Source organism: Ambystoma mexicanum, chromosome 8 (genome assembly GCF_040938575.1).
Source record: "Ambystoma mexicanum isolate Mex_15411 chromosome 8, UKY_AmexF1_1, whole genome shotgun sequence".
In the NCBI taxonomy this organism is placed as follows: Eukaryota; Metazoa; Chordata; class Amphibia; order Caudata; family Ambystomatidae; genus Ambystoma; species Ambystoma mexicanum.
In genome coordinates, this window is record NC_090929.1 from 1,029,956,450 (window position 1) to 1,029,975,693 (window position 19,244).

At 45.8% G+C, this 19,244-nt stretch overlaps 1 protein-coding gene across 4 annotated transcripts in view; it reads left to right on the top strand.

The window, feature by feature from the left end:
• SAMD8 (sterile alpha motif domain containing 8) overlaps positions 1 to 18,601 on the top strand; it is a 477,816-nt gene extending 459,215 nt beyond the window's left edge. For all 4 annotated transcript variants that reach the window (XM_069610976.1, XM_069610977.1, XM_069610975.1 and 1 more), the window contains 2 exons: positions 12,079 to 12,229; positions 12,337 to 18,601. In XM_069610976.1, coding sequence (XP_069467077.1) covers positions 12,079 to 12,229; positions 12,337 to 12,641 — 456 coding nt within the window. In that variant the 3' untranslated portion in view covers positions 12,642 to 18,601. The remainder of the gene's footprint in view (positions 1 to 12,078; positions 12,230 to 12,336) is intronic.
• The last annotated feature ends 643 nt before the right edge of the window (positions 18,602 to 19,244 follow it).

The window sequence follows — 19,244 nt, forward strand, 5'->3', positions numbered from 1 at the left end:
CATTACTATGGTAGCGCTCTTCTCAATTGTGAATACGGCGGCTGCGAGAGCCTGTTCGCATGCGAAATGACCTTGCATTACAGTGCCCCCTTACAGTGTGAGAATAGGTAGAACCCGCGTTCATAATCTGGGGTCGCGAGTACTGGGGCGCTTGAAATGAGTTCTTTGAGTGATGTGAATGCATCGCATGTCTCTGAATCCCACTGTATTTCTGTTTTTTCCTTTTGTGCTTCCTTGAGTGCCTGGAGCAATGGGCGTGTGTATGCAGCATAGTCTAATATCCCTGCCCGACAATCGTTGCACATCCCTAGGAATTTTTGCATGTCTTTCACGGTCTTTGGTCTTCCTATGGCTGAAATAGCCACTACTCTGTCTGGGATTATTCTTTTGCCATCTTTTGATATCAATTGCCCTAAGTACAGCACTTCACGTTGACAGTATTGTCATTTTTCCTTGTCTACTTTGTACCCCTTTTGAGATAGCAATGTTAAAAGGGCTATGGAGTCTTTTCAACACTCTTCCTCGTTTTTGCTGCAGATTAATAAATCGTCCACATACTGTATTATTGTGCTGTCTGCAGTCATGTTTCCAAGGTCTTCATGCAATATTCTGTTGAATGTGCTGGGGCTTCGGCAATAACCTTGGGGCAATCGGCAGTGTTCATACCTCCTCCCCCCTAGCGTGAATGCTGTCGGGTATCTACACTCTTCTGCGAGTGGTATTGAGAAAAATGCATATTTTAAACCCACTACAGTGAAGTGAGATGCTTCTTTTGGTATGCTGCATAGGATAGATGCCGGATTTGGGACCAAAGGGAACTCTTTCTGGATGGCGTAATTTAGTGGGCGTAAGTCCTGGATCATCCTCCATGCCCCTCCTTTCGCTTTTTTGATTGGGTAAATACATGTGTTGCACAGGGAGTTCGAGGGTACTATTATCCCCTGTGCGAGTAGAGCATTTATTGTTTTTCATACCTTCCTCTGCTTCTCGGGACAGGGGTTATTGTTTGACACGGGGCAGAATTGCTCCAGGCTTGAGATTTATTTTTACTGGTGTGATCCTGTGCAGTAGCCCTACGTCATGGGGACCCGTTGTCCACAACTGCCAGGGCACTGACTGCATGTCGTCATTAAAGAATGAAGGTGGGGCGCATACCACTGCCTTCAGCTGCATTGGCACTTGTCTTTGTTGTATCCTTATTTCACAAGGGATGGCTATTTCCATTATTATTTCTCCGTCACTCTCTGAATCTGTGAAAAGCTCCTCATCTGGCAGATCTTGGAGTGCAATGTCAGCGTTTATGCACAATGCTGTGTGCCACTCGCAGCCGTGCATATCCATTGCAATTACAACTATTCTTTTGGCTGCGATTTGTATGGCATGTATGTCCACTGACATCACTGTTCCAGGCACTATCTCGGGGCTGGCGATTAGGCAGAAAGACCAATTCTGCTGGTACTCTCCATTCTAGCTTCTTCAACTCCGGGACCACCCTAGCTAATGTTTTTAGCCCATGAATGAACATATCTGGGTCCACGGGTATGCCGCGCACCTCTGGGCACGTCGCTTTTGAATATATCACTAGCATATCACGCATAGAACACATCCTTGGAGTTGAGCACACAATCCCTCCCCTTTTTGTGAACGAGATTGTCATGTTCAACTTACTGAGGAGATCCCTTCCCAGCAAGTTCCCGGGTGATTGTTCATAATACAATAGGGGTGCCCTCACTGTTTTTCCCCCCACTGTGACGTCCAAATCTTCTGTGTAAGGGACTTCGACCACCGCCCCAGAGAACCCCTGCGTCTCCAATTTACGATTAGATAGGGGAAACCGGCCCTCGCATATACACGATTTTTCGGCTCCGGAATCTACCATAAAGATGAATTGTCTGTTACCTATCTCTGCTCCTATCAATGGTTCCTCGCTTGCATTGAAGGTTGTCGATAGGATTGGACACGCAAGTGCTCTCTGTGGGCTGTCCTATGCTGGATGCCTAGTTGTTCCCCCCTTGGCTGAAAAACGTTACCTGAAACTACCGCTACTCCTCCGTATGGGGCGGGCGCGCCGTTAGGTGTCGTGGTAAATGGGTTGTTTTGTGGTATGTGTTCACAGCTTTGTGGGTGTTGTTGTGTGTGGTGGGCTCTTTCCCTGTATTGTTCTTGACCTCTTTCGTCTTGCTGTTCTCGCCCTCCGTTCCGGGGTAACCCGTATGGGCTCCCCGGATGGGGGTGCCTGTAATACTGATCATCTTGGTAACTTGTGTTAGACCTACTCCTGCATTTGTGCGAGAAATGTCCCCACCTCACAATTCCAACAATTTCCTTGCCCCCCTCTGGGTCGTGGTCCCCCATTTCCGCGATTACCTCCATATCCCTGTCCACCCCCTCTTTGCCCCCTGTACCCACCTATTCTGTTGTTGGGGTGCCACGCTTGCCACTGCAGTCCTCCGTACTCCTGCCCATTCCACTGCCTTTGCCCGTTGTCTGCCCAGTTTGCAGCCATCCTCCCCTGTATCGCTCCTCTTTTTCTGGGTCTCTGTCGTGTGGGAGTGCTGCTACAGCTGCTGCGACCTTCACTAGTTTTGTTTGTACTAACTTGGCTTCATCTGCCAGCCTCTTTTGTGCCACCTCCTTTTCTCGTTCCTTAATTCTTTTGCAATGGTGCACTATTATACTCTGTATCCCTGGCCATCCTTTCGCTTCGATCCCTGCTATTTTGTCAAGCGCTTTTTGCACTCCCTCTCTTTATTATGAAGTAAAACAGCGATGCTGATTGGTCATATGGCATACCCATTTCAGCTCTCCACATCTCCTGTACCCTGAAAATGTAATCTGTAACTTATTCCCCATCATTCATAGTGCATTGCATTACTGACTGTAAATCTGGTGTGTATGGGAATGTTTCCCCTCAATGCGTCCCAAACGCGTGCGCGCACCATATTGAAGGCAGCGCCATCATGTCTGTCACTATCCAACGTTATTCCCGGGAAACCTGCTTTTGTCCACACCCTGTCTGATTGGTCCCCCACTGCTGACCCGAGTAAACTCTTTACATCTCCAATGGCCAGGGGCACCCCTGCAGTGTGTTTCTCAAAGGCATATATCCATTTGCTAGCTCCACCTGAAAGCGGGGGCAGCAATTTCAATAAGTTTGCTTTATCCATCTGTGCCCAAGGTTTGTAATTTGGTCTCCCCGCCCCCTGATGTAGTAGTGGGAGTTGTAGCCGCCCCTTGCATCCTCTCCCAATACTCGCCTTTGTTCCCTTCTTCCCTACCGTAGCTACCTTTCCCGTCCTGTTTCTTAACCTCCCTGTCCATTCTTGCTCTTGTGCCCTCCCCGGTGGCGTTTCCTCTAATTCCACTGAACTTCCACCTGCCGCTATTCCCAATCTCCCAGCTTCCTGCTCCTCTTCATCTAGGTCACACCACAGCTCCTCTCTCCCATCGCCTTCCACTCCTTCCCCCCCCTACACTTCCTCCTATATTGTTCGCTCCTAGTTCTACTATCTGCGTGGGCTCCTCTTGTATTCTGAATAGTATCTCTCCTTTATTCCATCCTTCCTCATTTGACTTATCTAAGGGGTGTGACCAGGACAATCGTTCTGACCTTGTTGTACTTGGCTCACCTTGTTCACATAGGCTTTGTATCCTTGACAACTCTTCCTTTGCTATTGAGAGTCTGGCATCTAAATCTTCTGTCAATTTACTTACGTTTACCGAGGGTGGTGGCGCAGTTGGTCTTGCTGTGGGCGTGGGGGTGAGGGTGCTAGTGGGCACGTATGTGGGATCACTGTAACCTTCAGTGAGTGGGGGTTTGTGTAGAAGTGGGTACAATCGAGTCACCTGACTCCCTCTTTACCCTTGTCCTCCTTGCTACCCTCTGCTCGCGCTGATGGGGTAGCCGTGAGGGCGGGTTGATCAAGTGTGGTGTCTATTTTCTTTGGTGGGGTTATTTCCTCAAATAATAGATCTAGTATCTCTCTCCTATTGTGAAATTGTTTGCCCTTGTATTTTAGGAATATGCAGGTGGCTACCATGTCCAGAACGCTTTTATCAAATGACCCTCCTTGTGGTCAGACCTGGGGGAGACCCTGCCCCTTCAGTTCCGTTACCCATTGGTCATGGTATTTAGTTATTCTTTCTGCATGACCTGGTAAACTCTTACAAATGTGTGCTAGGGGTGTCTCCACTCTCATGTCTAAGTCGGTGTTACTCTGTTAGTTTGTACTAGTCTGTTCTGTCACTATGTGTGTTACTGTGGCTTCAACCCCCTTTCCCGTTACAATAAACAACTCACTTTCTTCAATGAAAAGATGTTGGTTTGTCAAATCTAACCAGGCCACACTTACAATGACCGTACCCCCCCCCTAGGAAAGTGCTTATAAACAGTGCAATTATACAGTCCCGGCACTAGTCGAGATAGCACTACGCGGAGCCGCCTTCTACTCCCTTACAGAATTAGGTTCCCGTCCTCTTTTCCCTTTTCCCTTTATTGTCCTAATGGCTATATGCAAAGCAAGAGAAAATATTAGAAGTAAGAAAGTTCCCCTTATATCCCCCACTCCCTTTTCCTCGTTTCCCCTTGTTTTTTAAAATTAAAATGTTTCCCCTTTTAAAATCACTCGCACCTAATACTCACGTGCCCGTCTTGATCAGAGACTCTCCGGATTTGGTCCGTCCAAGCAGCGCGGCCTCGCACTCACTGGCCCCACCTGGCTCCGGCGAGCGGTACTAAGTGTTTTTTGAAACAGGACCCGTAACCTCTCGCCCTAACTGCGTGCGCACTTCTCTGCGTACCAGTTGCCGTAGGTGGGCGGCTCTGTTGAGCGGGCCCGCCGTGCGTCTCCACTGCAGCCGGGGTCGTCTCGTGCCAAGGGGACAGTTTAAAGTTAACAAAACAAATCACGTCTATGGGGTCACCACTGAATGTAAGTGTCCCCAGAAACGCACCCCCCTTAGTGAGAGGCAATAATGGACACACCCCAGAAGGGGAATGAGGCCAGGACCAAGTGCGGGTAAGATCAAAAGAGCTTTATATAATTCAATATAGGGCATGCAAAGGACTCTGCAAACTCCGAGAGCGCTCTGTCTGACAATAGCAGTTAGTTATATTACAAATACACGTCATGCATGAGGTAAGCTATAGGGGCCACAGAGTCTCAGGGATTGGGTGGTGATGGCCAGGTGGTATACATTGTATACAGTTGCTTCTCCAGGATTGGCGGACGGTGCTGCGCCACGTTGGGCGGGAGGTCAGCTGGGCTCATCGGGATATAGCGCTGGGCCGGACATGCCTTGTAACAACGATTGATAGCTAAACATTTGCCCTTATGGCCACACATTCCCACCCATTCATCACACTTCATGTGTCCTGTTGAGTTGCAACTCTTGTAAGCGCTGACCTTAGATCAATACATGGCCAGGAACATTGATATGCGATCTGGAGTGTCTTAATACATCGGTTTGGGAGGCGCCTTAGGTTCAAACAATCGGGTCCCATGGGCGTAGTCAGGGACATGGGCGGGGGTGCTTAACTAACCATCCTTGGCAATTTCGGTGAGGGATGGTATTATGATCTGTTGGTACACGTGTGTGCGCCCCCCTTTCTAGGGTCATTAACTCGGGGTCGACGGAGGTACTACTGACCCGTGGGGGGCATGTGACCGGTACCTGAAAGGCGGTGGGATTTAGGACCCGGTAGCTCGTAAATCACAGAGTCAGGCTGTGGCGCCCTCTGACACGGGGAGGGTGGCGGATGCTTGAAACGGGTCCCGCAGGGTCGGGAGGGAAGGCAAGGCTTTGCTGTTTGAACACCGTCTATCTCGAGAGAGCCTGGGCAGGGGGACGGGGGGGGGGAATGTCCTTGCAGCTCCGTGCATGGCATCTTGCACAAGGCGGTTTTACTGTCGTATGGGTGAGGGGCGACTAACAACACATGGGGTTCCTAAAAGCACTCATATGTATTTGTACTTACATGGGATACTAGCTGATGATCATACTTTTTTACATGGCATTTCACATTTACAGTTGACATACGAACATGAGGTAGTGTCAAGCAGGTGTCTGTAAAGGGTGTATTAAGAGAGCAACACAAGTTATTGTTCAGTTATCAGCTGTCCAGTCTTTGTATATCTCTTCATTACATGTAATATCGGTTGCACAACTTTCTCTTTACCTATTCTCCTTTATATTAGCAGCGAACGTTCGTCAACAAGGCACATATTACATAAATGGTTTCTGCACGTTGCAAGGGATTTCGGGGTGGGTATGGGTGCAAGGCGTCACGCCGTCTATAGCTGGGGGGGCTTGGTACGGGGGTCAGGGCCTTCAGGGTTTGGGCTGATCTCAGTTACATCCTAGTATTCTCGTTCATAGCTGGGGCAATGATGTACTGTGGAAGGTCAACAGCTACAGTGTTTTATTTTGTTGTTCACTTGCGTCTGGTGACTCGTGAGAACGAGTCTTCAGCGGATCTGCCATGCAGTGGGAGGTGGGGGGGGGTGTGGGCCTCTTTGAGCGCAGTCAAGTGGGGGTCACTCTGCAGCGTTCAGTGTTCCTGCCTTGGGTTAAATATGCAAGTTTCTAGCAAGATGGAGATGGCTTAAAACAAGATGGCGTCTATTCTCTGCCACATAACGTGATGGTGCAACCCCACGTGTCGGCCGGCAGCCGCCCTGCCGCCTGGGCCCGGGAGGCCAGGGGGCTGCCGACGAGTCATGGGTCTCAACCAGGGTGGGACATGCAGTGGGAGGGAGGTCCTATTGACCTACCCTTCCCTACAATAACCAAGGTCTGCACATAAAATACGTTTAATTGAAAGCGGTTTCGTGAAACCTATTTGCAAGTTGAAACCAGCGGCCCAGGTTGCTTGGGGTGCTTTAGAATCTCACAAGAGTATGGAGGCAAGCGGATGGGAAGTAAGAGTTGTGGCTTGGTGGAGTAAAGAGGCGGACACCGGGATGGCATTTTGGCTGTAAACTTTTATTATCAGCAAAAGGAACTTTATAAGTCTCTTGCCTTCCTCCCAGGAATTCTTAGGGCTCTACCTCAAATTTCTATCAATGCTTCTTCTTATGCACCTTATACTGTCAGGGCTCCCAGGACCATGGGTCTGCTCTTGAGCATTGGAGAGCTTGCCCCAGATGTAAAGGATTCCAATCTGGCGTCGCACATTGGACCAGGACCCTTGCCCTTAGCCTAGGATGTAGCGCTCAACTAGAATGCTTTTTGTTTATTTTCGATGAATTCCGATTGAGCTGGCACCCAACCCGTCTCACACCCCGTTTTACAAATACCCCGGGTCACAATGGACCATGAACCAGGCCGGTGGGTGGTAATACAATATTTATTTATTTTAAATTCAAAGAAAATCAGTTTGAATATTGGGCAGCCATCACCAATGGGGTGATAATTACAATGTAAACTGATGAAATACACTTGGTTTACCTTCTACAAGAACATATCCAAAGCACAGATGAATAGGAGCAATTCTACTGTTCGGGTAGATAGCACCCGAGTTACGATTTGCCCCTGCAATGCTCCGTCAAACCCCAATTATTTTGGATAGAAGGGAGCAGCAAGGAGTCAGGGATACTGGGTGGCAAACGGAATTAAAATCCACCTTCCCTCACAAAATCGGAGGCAAAAGAAAAGCCTTTGCAATTGTATAAAATGACACTCGGAATTGGTAAATAATTAATTTAAAAGTGCGGTTGAATAAATGAGGTAAATATGATTTATCACAGTATCAGGGCGGTATTATCACTAGAAACTACAAGGCAAGGTATCAACAAAGGGCATACAGTTCACAAAGCAACTTGAAAGTAAGAACACAGTGCAGCCAAAATCACACGTTGAAAAGTTGCATTTTACTCTTTTTGCATTTTTAAATGTCAAAATGGTTTTTAAAATAAAACGGGTGAAATAGACAGAATCAGAATGCAGTTTTGAGGCTGAGTGATAGATGCGCATCACAGGGATAATATAGAAGTGAATGAGACTCTAGCTGAAGAACTGGATTAGATTTTCAATGTGGAAGGAGATTCGCTTTTGGGAAAATAAACGCAGTTAACAGAGAAAATTGGTTTGGAAAGAAGGACAAGTTTGACTTAAACTAGATTATCAGGAGTAGATAGTTAAAGAAAGACACGGTACGCTCCAAGGTTAATTTGCAAAGTTAGCCTTTTCAACCCACGTTCAGCTCATTGTGGGAATTACTTAAATTATTCAAACTTTGATTAAGGATCTATGCAGGAGAGAAATGAGTAGAAGACTGACACTAAAGCTTAGCGATCAAGGACAGGATGCACAGAGAATTCCGACAGTTTTAAACAAGTTACCAGGGTATGGACAGGATTACTTGGAGTAGGACAAAGACAAGGTATCAAGATGGGGTACGCTATGTGTTGCTATGGGATGGGGAAATACTCACAATCTGCACTGGGATTTGGGACAGCCAACTGGGTTTCTTTACTCAAAGGATCTGGTCACAGCACGGCGGGCTATCCTAACAGCAAACAGCTGGGCCTGTCTGGTCACTGGATAGCAAGGGTACAGCTGGCATGCAGGTAGTGGGGCAAAAAGCCAGTCTGATCACAGGATACTCCCAAAAGGGTACCACAGCTTTTCCCCCTAGTTATTGGAATTTTTAGTGGGGTTTCTGGATCAATAGTCCTGCCTGGATAGGGTCAGCGATGTTCTGGCCTGGCAATAGAATCTGGAATCTTGCAGAGTGAAGGTGGAATATCTGGATACGTAGGTGCTGGACATTCGGAAGAGTGTCCCGTCTCTGTGAGCTTCCCCCCCCTTTATATAAGGCGGGTGACATCACAGGATTTATTGTTGGGCAGAACTAAGCTAGACCTACCCCTAAGAACTGGATAGGTCAGCCTATGTTGGTCACCTCCTCCAGGAGGGGAATCCGTTAATGGGGTTGTGTTTTATGAGGTTCAAAGTCATCCCACAGTCATTTTTGCACAAGATCAATTATGACATTATATTGGTCTTTTGTACAGTTGTGACACTTTTGCAAATGACATAGGCAAATGACATACATCATACAGAGCATGGTATTCCAACTCCCAGGTCTGTACAACATTGTTTCGGCCTTCTAATAATTTTTGGTGATTTTTTGTGGGGAACCACTTCACCCAAAATTCCACAATTTTAGCTATGTGTACATATTATCATAGAGCATATTCCCATTCATTTTAACGTTCCACCATATGTACTTTTCCCATGAGTCACATTTTCCTGGCGTTTGCGTTCCATACATGCTACGGACAGCCACAATATCTTGTTTTAAAGCCACAAAATATACATTTAAACTGTAAAACGTTTACATTACTGCGCTGTCTGGTCATAGAAATAAGTCTTAAAGTTTATTCATTAAAATAGTGTCTTGAGCCAGATGGGCTGGCCTTTGTCCTCCAAATATGGTCATTTCTGCCCAGGCTACCACCAAATGTCAGTTTAGCCCAGGTTTGCCATGGAGTTTGTCTTTGGAGCTCCTTGTTTTGAGTGGATGGGAGGTGACACTTCCAAAAGTAACAGGTAGGTGTCCCAGAATCTATTGTCAAGCTGGAGCCCAGCCACCAAGTCTGATTAACATGTTACATTCTTCCCCTTGGTCCATTCAGAGCTTCCAAATGCCGTTCTCCGTTGGGAGGGGGGTGTGGATTCAATGTCCTTTGAAAGCAGGGCAGAAAAACCTGTTCTGTGGCTTCCAGTACAGCCAATGCATGTATGGTTTTATTTATTTAGTTAACAGATGAAAAGAGCATCAGGGCGCATTTATTTTAAATGCCAAATATTTCCCTTTTTCAATGGGAAACTTTGAGCTAGCAGCAAAGCACTGCTGCTATTCAATTCTCTTCTTTGGTGCACATAAGAAAACACACTGGCAGCCGTTCTCGATGTGCTCCCTGTTGCATCTTGCCCAATAGGTGCTTTTGTTGTGATCTTGTGCCAGGATCATAGTTCCTCCCCTGCACCTAGAACTTGTGGAATTTTTCATATGGAATTCAAAATATATGCCTATCGAAATTAGGTGTGCACCAACGTCACTTGGATTTGCCTATACACTACATAGAACAGCAGAAAGAAACCAAACATTGAGACTCTTATGTTCCTGGCAAGAAGCCAGTTGGGGCAGAGCAGCTGGTAGCACAGCTGATTCACAAGGCTGGGCAGCCTGGGTAAGAGGGAGCAAGCACAAAGCAGATCTGCCTGTGCCTAAAATTGTCACTTTGCCAATGTTTCCAATTTGTAATTGTTATGCTTGCTGCAATAATGTGGAGGTAAAACTAAACCACAAAACTATACTGCTTTGAGAAGAAGCAAACCGCCTCCAAATGCATGCAGCATGAGCCCCTAAATCGTGGCACACTTTCACTCTTTCCAAATTCTACTTTTTCTTTCTTTTTTTTACTTTTAATATTTTGGGGGTTGAATAAGCCATGTTACCCATTTTGGAACATGTTTTTCCATGGTCACACCATTTAAGAGATAATCATGATGCTTTTGTTAAGTAGCATTTCAACTGTTCCTGTGCTGGTGAAACACTGATGTTGTTGTGATACTGAGTTTTGGCACAGTGCATAATACCAGCTTGTGCTGCCCCTCGTATTTGTTTGGTCAGGATAAGTGGATCCTTCAAAGCACTGAGGACGTAAGGGAAGAATCCTTGCAGTTAGATTTAAAAACCTTTACCTGTATGTTGTATCCATGTCTTTAGATTGCTTTTACGTTGTTCAACACTTGCCATTGGATGTGTTTTACAGGGGTTGGTATGTATAAACTCACCTTTCCCTTGGGTCGACAAATCTGACAGCCCTCCTTGAAGTATCATTTTAAATGTGACTGCCGCAATGGCTACACACATTGCTGATTGGTTATAAATTTCTTTAGCATTTTAGAAGGGAGTAGAGGAGAAGGTTGCCAGGACCATTCCAATACATTATTGCTAATATTCAGAACTGCATATTGAGTATACAATTTGTAATGCTCCTATTACTGCTGGAAAAGATTACATATATATATATATATATATACAAATGCTAAAGAAAGAGAATTCTTAATGCGTTACTATTTCAGTACAAAAGACACTGTTGCAAGTATACATATTTGTGGGTTTAGTGATAAATCTCCGTATGGAAGATAACATCTAATGTTTATTATGCACACAATGGTAATAAGAAATGTTATTAGATACTCTAGAGCATGGTCACTAAATATGTGGCTCTGGATGTTTTCGACTAAAACTCTCATGCTCCATTGTCCCCGACTATACTAGCTAGAGCAGAGGGGGGGATTGCAGTCCAAAACATCTGGAGGGCCACATAATCAGTAACTGTGCTCCTGAGGTAGACCCACGACAACATGGATGTCCAGTAGTAAGCTTTTTCGTGTGCTCTGAGGTCGCGGTGTCTCTTGCACTAAGCGCAGAGATTCAACTCGCTGCAGAGTTTTGCCAAGGGTACATCACTAGTCTCTGCTGCGAAACCTGCCACAGCCCTAGGTGGGTGTTTAGACTGCCTTTGGCAAGAAGGTACGGCTCTGGTGTGCACGGTAGGGAATGAGGAAATAAAGTAATGACTGTCATTTGCTTTCTGTCTTAGTTAAGTGAGGCGAGATCCCTTCTGCAGGCTGATGGCACGCATTACTGTGGTAGTGCTTTCTCTCCAAGTACTGGGCTGTGCTCTCCTTCTCTGATTTGAGAAGCATGTGTTGCACATAATTATTTAGCTTTCCATCTTGTCATTTGCATTTTTTTTTTACAAACTGCACCTTTGCTTGAATTGTCTGAGCGCATTTCTCATCCAGACATGAGCTTAGTGTCTTCGGGTGTTAGGTTCTGCCAAATGTATAACTCTAGTTCGGAAAAATGTATGCAATATCCTACCTGGTAGCTTTTTTGGCCTGGCCAGTTATCTCTAGAGAAAGACTTTTGTAGTTACACTCAATGGACGAAGTCCGGAGTCCTGCCTTCTGATCTCCGTATGTGCCTATGTTTGTGAATGAAAGTCTCTACGCTCTTGTTATGAGTTTTAATGTTGTATCTTACTTTTTCTTTAGCTGTATGGCAACATGTGGGCGAAGCTTCAGCGGGCCTTTGCTATATGGAGTGGCTTCGGCATGACGCTGACTGGAGTTCACACCTGTGGAGATTACATGTTCAGCGGCCATACAGTTGTCCTGACAATGCTGAACTTTTTTGTCACCGAATGTAAGTCCATAGCGAAGTAGTTTTCTGACTTCAGACTAGCAAATGGGCGGATCAAGTGTAATGTGGGTTGACACCGGTCCCTTAATGTGTGTTGCTTCTTTCCCTAGATACCCCAAGGAGCTGGAACTTCTTGCACACCTTATCCTGGGTCCTGAATCTTTTCGGGATCTTCTTCATCCTCGCTGCTCACGAACACTACTCTATAGATGTCTTCATTGCCTTCTACATCACCACGAGACTCTTCCTGTATTACCACACGCTGGCTAACACCAGGGCCTACCAGCACAGCCGACGGGCCCGCATCTGGTTCCCCTTGTTCTCCTTTTTTGAGTGCAATGTCAACGGGGCAGTGCCCAACGAGTACTGCTGGCCCTTCTCCAGGCCCGCTGCCATGAGAAGTCTAATTGGCTAGCCCAAGTCTCTCTTCACCCAGAACCTCCAATAAAATGATCTACTACATTGCACAGGTGAAAGAGGAGCTGGCTTGTGAGACGCTAAGTTATTGTGTTGCAGAGAGCCTTCTGCCCTACTCCCTTTCCCAAACAGGACTTCAACACAAGGACATGGAGGAGGTGTTTGGTGAGAATGTTTTGCTGCTGCTGTGCAGGTCACACAAGCAGACTGCGTTTGTCTGTTTCGTCCAACCTCTGGAGCTGGGTTTCAAACCGAAACCTAATGAACTTCTTCCTCGAGCTCGTCACCCATAACGACAAAACTAGCAGAATGGGAATCCCTTCGCTCTCTTCCGGGTAGAAGCCCACGTTAGGCTAAATCCTGTGTGAACGGTTTAAGGGTCGGTGGTAGACAGTTTCGGGGGGATGCTTGCAAGTCATTTAGGTGGTGGTTTTTGGACCGCGGGAAGTGGGGGCCGCTTGGATGGAGCGGCGCCACAGCATTGGAGCGTTTGTTTCTTTTTGCATTGCTTACTGTTAGGATTGCACTCAAGTTAAGTTGACAAAAGACAACTTTGCACTAACATTCACTGTGATGAGCAGAAATGCACAGTTGAACAGAGACAGCCAAATGCAGAAGCAACACGGATGCATTTCCATGTTGTTAGGACCTATCCCCACCCTCTCCCGCCTGGCCGGCATTAGAGCTGCCTGGTGGCTCAAGAACATTTATTTGAGCAGAGGTGTGTCCTCTTTATCGGACTTCAACCATCCTGGAATTCAAACGTTTGCTTAACGAGCATTCACATGGCCCGCAGCAGCTCAAGAGAGGAGATTTGACATAAAGGCTTGCAATTGGTTACTGAATGAGTGGCCAGGCGTGCACTTTTTGTGTGAGTTTGTCACTTGGCAGCTGAGCCCCATCGTACCCCGCCTGAAAGGAGAACTTTTTTCTGGGTTGGAGGCAGAGGTAATGGTGCAGCTGTGCCCAGGGGCGCAGTCAGAAGCTCCGTTTATAACACTGAATAACTGTGTGGCCCCACCCACCACTACATTGCTCATCTCTTTATATTTCCCTTTGTTGGCTGTCCTACATTCTCGGTCAATCGTTCCCACCCTGCTTACTTTTCTCTCGTAGTTTCACGCTCTTTCTCTCCCACAGCCCACTTTCACTTTTTCATGTACACCCTTTTCTTTGTTTTTTTTCTCGCTCTCGAGCCTCTTTCCACTCTTATCTGCCCCCGTCTCTTTCTCTGCTTGCTCCCCCCGCTCTACATGCTTTGCCGCTCCTTCTTTGGCTCGTCTCTTCTCTTCTGTCTGTTCTTATCCCTCCTCTTCCCCCCCTTCCTCTGTCTTCTCCCTCTACCCTTCATTCTCTCCTCCTTCCTTCTCATGCCCCTCACCCTCTGACCCCATCCCTGTCTCTCACGCATTTTCCCCCTCCCCCTCCCTAGCTCCCTTCCTCTCTCATGTCAGACCCTTACAATGGCACCATGACCTTTCCCCTCAGGAGACCCTGATCTACTGAAGAGCACCTGGAGGAGTTACTGTCCAGCAGCTCCTCATCACTCAGATGGTGGCTGGTGCCTTGCCTTTTCTGTTAGGGTCCCTGTGCTTAGTCTCTTGGTTTGGATAAGTGTCCTTTTCTGCTTTGTCGTTGGTTCTCAGGCATGATGCCTACACATTGATGTTCCTGCTAGATAAAAAGTACAAATTCATTCATATGTTCTATCAGAACATTTTTAAGCTATGATCCACCTTCAAGAAATAACTTCCTGGTATAATGGGCTTTTGCCTTGTGCTTTGAGTCATATACAGAAGTGAAACTACATTTACAGAACTGTCCTAGCTTCTTGCACCAGGGCATGACATGAGAAAGCGCTGGGGCTGCCTAAAATCAGAGTTGAGATGCAGTCGCAAAATATTACATTGATCTTGCAAGATTGCCTGATTACGTGGCTATCATTGGGCTGAAATAATTTAGCGGCTTGAGAGGGTCATTTTGAAGAGAAGAGCTGGATGCTTGCCATTCCATTTTGTGGTAGGCTTTGTCCTAAAGATATTCCTATAGGGGTCAGAATGTGTAATAAAGCGAATTAGAACGTGCTATTTGCATGAATTTGACAACACCTGCGATGATCTCAAACTAGTGAGCACACTAATGTTAAACAGATCATGGAACTACCTGGGTTCGTAACGAAGCTGAAAATGCGTGTATCTTAGTGACATCCAGGACATCCATAGCTCGTATCCATTTGTCCTGCGAGAGTCACCGCTGAGGGTTTAATGGCAATGTCTAACTGTAACCTGCTGATATGATATATGATGTTGTGTTTTATTTACAAGTGTTATAACCCTTGCATCTTAGGCTGTAAATTACACTTGGTCCCATCTCATGGCTTGAACTGTGAAACCTCCAGTAACTTTTCAGTTATCTTGTATAGCCTGCAGATAATGGACATTTCCAATCCTTGGTTCCACAGCCCCTTAATCACTACAGCCTAAAAAACGTGGACCATATGAACTCTGATGGAAGCTTTCTTATGTGTAGCAACTTTGAAAAGGGTGTTCTGATTCACTATGTACGTTTGCAGAGACCTTTTACTCAGATCCTAAAAGCTTTTCTTAACGTCGATCGCTTTTGAAAAGAAATCTTCCGAAAACCGTGAATTCCTTTTGATTGCGCCACCATCCACCCCTTGATTTCAACTGCTGCAGAGAAACCCTGTGGCCAAAACGGCAGATTGCAGGCTTCTGTACGACCTCAGCAAGTTGTCTCGCCTCTAGGTGCTACTACTTCATTGCCGTCCCCACTTCTTGTTCCACAAAATTGTTGACTTGAACCAAAGGGCTTCCTTTTTAAGGCACTGTTTCATCCAGTGCAGCACAGCATAGAACTGTGGCATGGAAGAGGGCCTCTCATTGTGTGCGGTAGGTCCTTTGCAGCAGTAGCTGTGTGCGTGTGCAGGTGTGTGCTGTTGTGACTATACCATATTGTGCACTGAGGCTATACGCAGTAGTTCATTTGCTCTTGAAGATGGAAATCTGCATGCGCTTTGGAGGCATTAAATAATTATATAAATTATATAATTTTAACCACTGCTTTTAAATACTAGAAACATTCCAGAAGGAGCACTAATGACTAATGAAAGGTTCCTACCTACTGCTCATGTCGTCTGGAAAGGGAAGGGGTGGGTGAAGGATTCCTGGGGAACAGGAAGTGCCCGATCCCATTGTCATTCTTGCTTTTATAAGACTTTTTAAATTGTTTTGTATTTTATTAAAACTGTTAAGGCCTTTCCCCAGCACTTCATGATATCTGATCCTCATGTTGCCATACCTCCCTCCACCAGTGTACTTAAAAAAACAATGACATTAGGCTGATCTACCTTTTATAGAGAATGACAACTAATTGCAATTAATTGCTTTAAGATCTAGGGGATGGGCCAGTATGTTTTGCCAAACGAGCTTTCTGCAGGCAATGCAAGCTTGTAAAGTTTTATTTCCTGTCCCTTTTTTTTTTTTCTTCCTTTTTGCACTATAAACATGCTCCCTTGTACAACTGTTACTTTTCCACTACTCGTATGGTCCTGTCTTCTCTACTATGGGCATGGCTTCACCAAAGAAAGCACTGGCACCACCTATTCATAGCAAAGTTAGGAATTGTAAATTCAAGAGATTAGAGAAATAGTAAGACTAGAAAAAAACGGACCTACATTAACAGACTGCCTCGCGAGAAACCTTAACGATTCACAGTTCGTGTAGTATAGGGTTTGGGGCAGTTGGGGTGGTCCAGTGGACCCCTCGTACTTCGCGGAGAAGCAAACAGACCTGCAAGAATAGACGGTTGTCAAAAGGAATTGCTAAAAACTGCTGCAAATTCGGAGTAAAAGCAAAGCACGTCGAGGTAAATGGGATGGAAACAACAAAATCATGCGCTGGTTAGGCCTCTGCCTTTTTTGTAAAAAGGAATTGCTAAAAACTGCTGCAAATTCGGAGTAAAAGCAAAGCACGTCGAGGTAAATGGGATGGAGAATCTTTCCCTACTGAAAAGGTTTAGGAGTGTAAAGCACAAGTAAAGCCAAGAGCCCTGTGCCCACATGGATCTCTGGGAAATAACCCGTGGGAGTTTAGCACAACCCTAAAATGTTAGAGACAGCTTTCTCCCCTATCCTGAGATTCTGCCATCATTGTAATGGTCCTGTCTGGAAATGGACAGGGTTTCTTTTAAAGCGGTTTTTTGAGTGGCGTACAGAATCTCTCTTCATCTTAATCACTACAGGTGGTGCCCTACTATCTAGTGGGAGGAGGTCAGCAACTGACTAGTAGGACTCTGTAGATGGTAGTCTCTCCCTTTGTGTGGGCTACATCTGAAACTGCAAACTTTAAGCCACTGTTTCTTTAAGAGGATGAGAACAGTCTTCTTTCAGAAAGGGATTGCTGCTGAGCAGCAATGCTTGCTCTTAAAGCCACCTAATGAGTGTGAACAGCCCAAGCCTAAGAAAAGTCTGAATTGTGGGTCAAAGTTGGTGCTCTTCAGTTAGATCGAGATCGACAAATACTGCGGTTTTGTGAACAAAAATACTGCGGTTTTGCGAACAACGTGATGTTAATGAAGTCTCCTAGAGCTGGGCTTAGCGTTTCTGGTCCTTTCTTATATCCATCGGTGTGTGAAGGCATGGAGCCCAAGGAAGGTACTCATTGGGTCAAGGGATGCTGTTGCTGGCTCCCAGGCACAACCGCAAATGTCTTTGCCAGACTTTACATGCAGGAATGCTTGCCTTTGCTTGAATCCATAACATGTTGGAACATTAGAAAGGTAAGGAAAGCTCTATATCTGTTGTCAGTACCATACCTTCTAGGTGACGAAGGAGAGTGGGTCATCAAGGCTGTATAATGTCTAGGTACAGGGATGATGGTGCATGTGAACCCAAGGAATCCTCTACGGTCTGTGTACAGCAAAGCCACCCCTCGCTTCATCCATGAGCTTCACGTGCAGGCACACAGTGAGGCAAAGCAAAGCGCTGAGGTGGAGTGGCGTAAGCCATGCTGACCCTTGCTAGAAACTAATGTGTATGTGCACCCAAACGCTGGGAAGACTAAAGTCTATGGTAAGGTCCCAGGCCAACCATGTGGGGCCTCGCTTACAGGTGTGATGTTAAACACCAGGAGTTAAGGACACTGCTTGTGGTGCGAGGTTTGTATCTTTTGGTTGGTACTTTGGTATTTTCCAAATAATAGCTGTAGTGATTTTTAATTTAAAACATTGTGAAAGACATTGCTGGCAACGATCTCATTACTCATCACTACAGTTTTGTGTTTACATAAACCTGAATAAGTATTGATTTTTTTTTTAACGTGCATTACACTTTGAATTCTGTTTCCTTTTTATTGCTAACATGTTTTATTTCCATTGATTAAATATGCAGCAAACCTCTAATATTGATTTGGTGCAATACTGTATTAACGTTTTCGTGTACATTCTGTTTCACTCTTCTCACGTGTGTGGATTTAGTATGCAGTATTTAATGAGCGAAATACACACATTCCCCAAAATCTGTACCTGTTAATACAAGCTTCTCTTATTCATCTGAGCAGTGCCATCTCGAGAACTCAATAATAGGTGGGGGGAGGCAAATTAAGGGGCACTATAAAACAAGGGGGCAGAGGTGGGGACACACAAATAAGGATCAACAAGCAAAACTGGTTTAAATAAGTATACATTTTTACCAATCTGTAGTTATTAAAAATGTAACATTATGCAAGTTCAGAGTAAGTTTAAGAAAATAAAAGGTTTGCATTGCGTTACTATCACCCTGAAAAGTTTAACTTATCTTCCATGGTAGCAACAAGGCCTCCCAAAAAACGTACAAGGGACTTCGTAATTAAATGTTTTACTGTGTTTACAGTCAACACATTTTATCTTCCTTTGTTGCTGTAGCTTTAAATCAATTAATAAACAAAAGCGTACCAAAATAAACCTTGAAAGTCATCTTGAATTGCACCTCAGTCAAACACACATTACAAAAGGTCTTCAATAAATGTGATACTGCCCGTACCCTGGCCATGTCAAAAGAGGACAGGAACCCATCTCAGCACGCTGTGGGAGGTCTACCAGGGAGAAATCCAGAGCCAGTCCTAACCCTGAGGTGGACAGTGGCACTTGAGGGACCAAATCCTGTCCACTCTCCTGTGCCAATTTGTTTCTGAGCAGTCCTCCTTTGTCTCATGCCATACCTCCTTGACAATATGCTTGCCAGTGTTTTTGTGCGTTTTCTAGCGACGAGCCATAAGAACAAGAAAACCGTAGGAAGCGTCAGAGACAGAGCGCAGTTATCTAGCACTTCATGCCAGCAGCAGAAAGACAGACCCGACCACCAGAAAACCACCCCTCAGTATTCCACAAGCTGCTAGTGGCAGAAAAAGACCAGCAGGGAGAATGAAGCGCAGCAACATCGATACGTGGTGGCGGAGAAGCTGTGCGGTGCCCGAGTAATGGTGGCAAGCATGCCTGGCTGCCACAAAGTACCCTAGATCACTTAACCCTCACAACTATCGGTCTTGCGTAGCCGATGAACGCAAGTGCACTCCTGTGGGACGAGTCCCCAACCAACTCAATTAGT